This window comes from Gymnoscopelus microlampas, assembly GCF_963454915.1.
Source record: "Gymnoscopelus microlampas genome assembly, chromosome: 10".
NCBI lineage: Eukaryota > Metazoa > Chordata > Actinopteri > Myctophiformes > Myctophidae > Gymnoscopelus > Gymnoscopelus microlampas.
In genome coordinates, this window is record NC_139947.1 from 40,622,863 (window position 1) to 40,625,362 (window position 2,500).

General features: G+C 43.1%; 1 protein-coding gene across 1 annotated transcript in view; it reads left to right on the forward strand.

The window, feature by feature from the left end:
• The window catches only part of xkr7b (XK, Kell blood group complex subunit-related family, member 7b), a gene marked incomplete at its 3' end in the record, with an annotated part of 59,044 nt that overhangs the window by 48,865 nt on the left and 7,679 nt on the right, over window positions 1-2,500 (forward strand). Inside the window, exon 2 of the mRNA XM_084069353.1 lies at window positions 1,648-1,847. Coding sequence (XP_083925479.1) covers window positions 1,648-1,847 — 200 coding nt within the window. The remainder of the gene's footprint in view (window positions 1-1,647; window positions 1,848-2,500) is intronic.

A 2,500-nucleotide genomic window follows, 5' to 3' on the forward strand; every position in this document is an offset into this window, starting at 1 on the left:
GCACACCTGTTCCCATTCTCCAATCAACACCAGAGTCTTCAAGAAACCTGCCCCCCCCCCTGACCCGGCTTTCTGCAGTGCCACTCCTTGCCTGCCGTCACCATTCTTTTGGACTGTTTGTTTGGCTACCGACCGACATGCTTCGACTCTGACTACTCTCCTGGATTCCCCCAAGTATAGCTTATATTATATATATATATACATTACTTATTCTGCTACCTTATATTATTTTATTTATGTATTTATGTAGATGTATATACATTTTTAAATATAAATTATATATATCTATATATACATACATTAAAACGCCTGGCAAGGCATTAACCCTTTCCTGTCTCCTGAGTGGTTGCATTTGGGTTCGTAACACAACTCAGTCTTAATAGTTACTTCATCAGTTAGTCAGTCAGTCAGTCAGTCAGATACATTCCCGTTTGTATGGTTGGCCCGCTGTTGTGGTCAATGCAAAAAACAATAACCACAGACACACAAAATGAACACACAATATAATGCATGCACAGAGTGTATGAGAGCCAGAGAGAGAAGGGAGGAATTTGGGAGAGAGGGGGAAGGAGAGAGATACCCATTGTATACACACACAGGCACACACCCATACTCTGGAATCTGACTGTCTCAGTGGTCTAACTGTGGTCTCAAAGATAATACTCCTCACACACACAACTGGTACGAACATACAGGATGAGTAGTGGAGAGAAGGTGAGAAGGGAGAGCGGAGAAAGGAAGAGGAGAAGGGAGGAGGAGAGGAGAAAGGAGGAAATGGTAGAGGAGGAGATTGAAAGCTGCAGATAGGGCGGCCTGGGGCGAGAAGGAAAATAAATTAGACAGAGAGAGAGAGCGAGAATGAATGACAAGAGAGAAAAGAATAAGAGGAGGGAGAAAGAGGGAATGACAATGGCTGCATGATTCTGGAGAGGGAGAGAGGGAGAGTGCCAGACCAGCAGATTATTTGCAGAGCCACAGATTTCCCGGCTGCCTTGTTGCCTGCATGTCTGTGTGTGTGTGTGTGTGTGTGTGTGTGTGTGTGTGTGTGTGTGTGTGTGTGTGTGTGTGTGTGTGTGTGTGTGTGTGTGTGTGTGTGTGTGTGTGTGTGTGTGTGTGTGTGTGTGTGTGTGTGTGTGTGTGTCTTTAGACATATGTACAGTACAGTGCATTCATGGATGTGTGAATACATGTTTGCATGCAGGGTTCAATTTGTGAAAGAAAATTGGAGGGGGGGGGGGGTCATTTTCTTACCCACTCAAGCCCTATACTTCATTGTACGAAAAATAATATTAACTGTGATATCATATTATCAAACATAAATATCAAACATCAGACTGTCTGCATTTCCCAAAAGGAAATGCATGTATTTCATTCAGCCTGACTAGAGGCAGAGATAAAAATGTATCCCCACCGGCCATATAAATTAATGACCAGAGGGGGGATATCAAAAGGATTGGGATGGATTCCCCCCAATCCCTGGCAGCAAATTGAACCCTTTCATATATTATTTTGTGATATGTGCATGTGTGCTTTCTTCCTGACATTGTTACTCATACAAATGTAATGTACAAATGTTTCTCAAACGTCTCTCTCTCTCTCTCTCTCTCTCTCTCTCCCCCTCTCCCTCTCCCTCTCTCTCTCTCTCAGGTACGTCCATGCTTTGTACCTGGGTGCTCAGAGTCGTTGGCACAGCAACGGCCCACGTCGTCACTTCCATTGGCGGCTGATGTTTGAGAGTGCTGACATCACCATGCTCCGCCTCCTGGAGGCCTTCCTGAAGTCCGCCCCTCAACTGGTCCTTCAACTCAGCATCGTTATCCACCAACACACTCTGCTACCCCTGCAAGGTACAATGTACTGCTACTACTAATACTATGTGCATGTGTAGTACTACTGCAAGGTACACTGTACTGCTGCTACTACAGTACTAATACTACGTGTACGTGTAGTACCGTACACTGTAGTACTACTGCAAGGTACACTGTACTGCTACTACTACTAATACTAATACTACGTGTACGTGTAGTACACATAGTAGTGTGTGTGTGTCCATTCATAATTTCATCAGAAGGGAGTCAGAGAGGCAACGGTTCTCATCCTGAAAGTGGTTTAAGCGTGATCTTTCTCAGGTTAGGATGTGTTTTATGTCTGTGTATCGTGTGTGTATAATACAGTATATTCAACTGAACATTATCTGTAGATATCACAAGTAGTTAAGCTTAGAAACAATTGCTTATAACCAGGAAAACTAAACAAATTCCCCATATATTTAATAATGGACTGCCCCCTCCCATGAAGACGTGCTGAGCAATTGAAAAGTTTTGAAATGTAGTTCCTTCCAGAAACCCTTGGTAGGATGGATGACACTATATCACACACCATATGCAATCTATATGCAATTTATATATTTTTTATTATACAATAATACCACTGCAAAGTACACTACTACTACCACAGGTGCTACACTGTACTAACACTGTAGTTACACTTAGTGATGCAC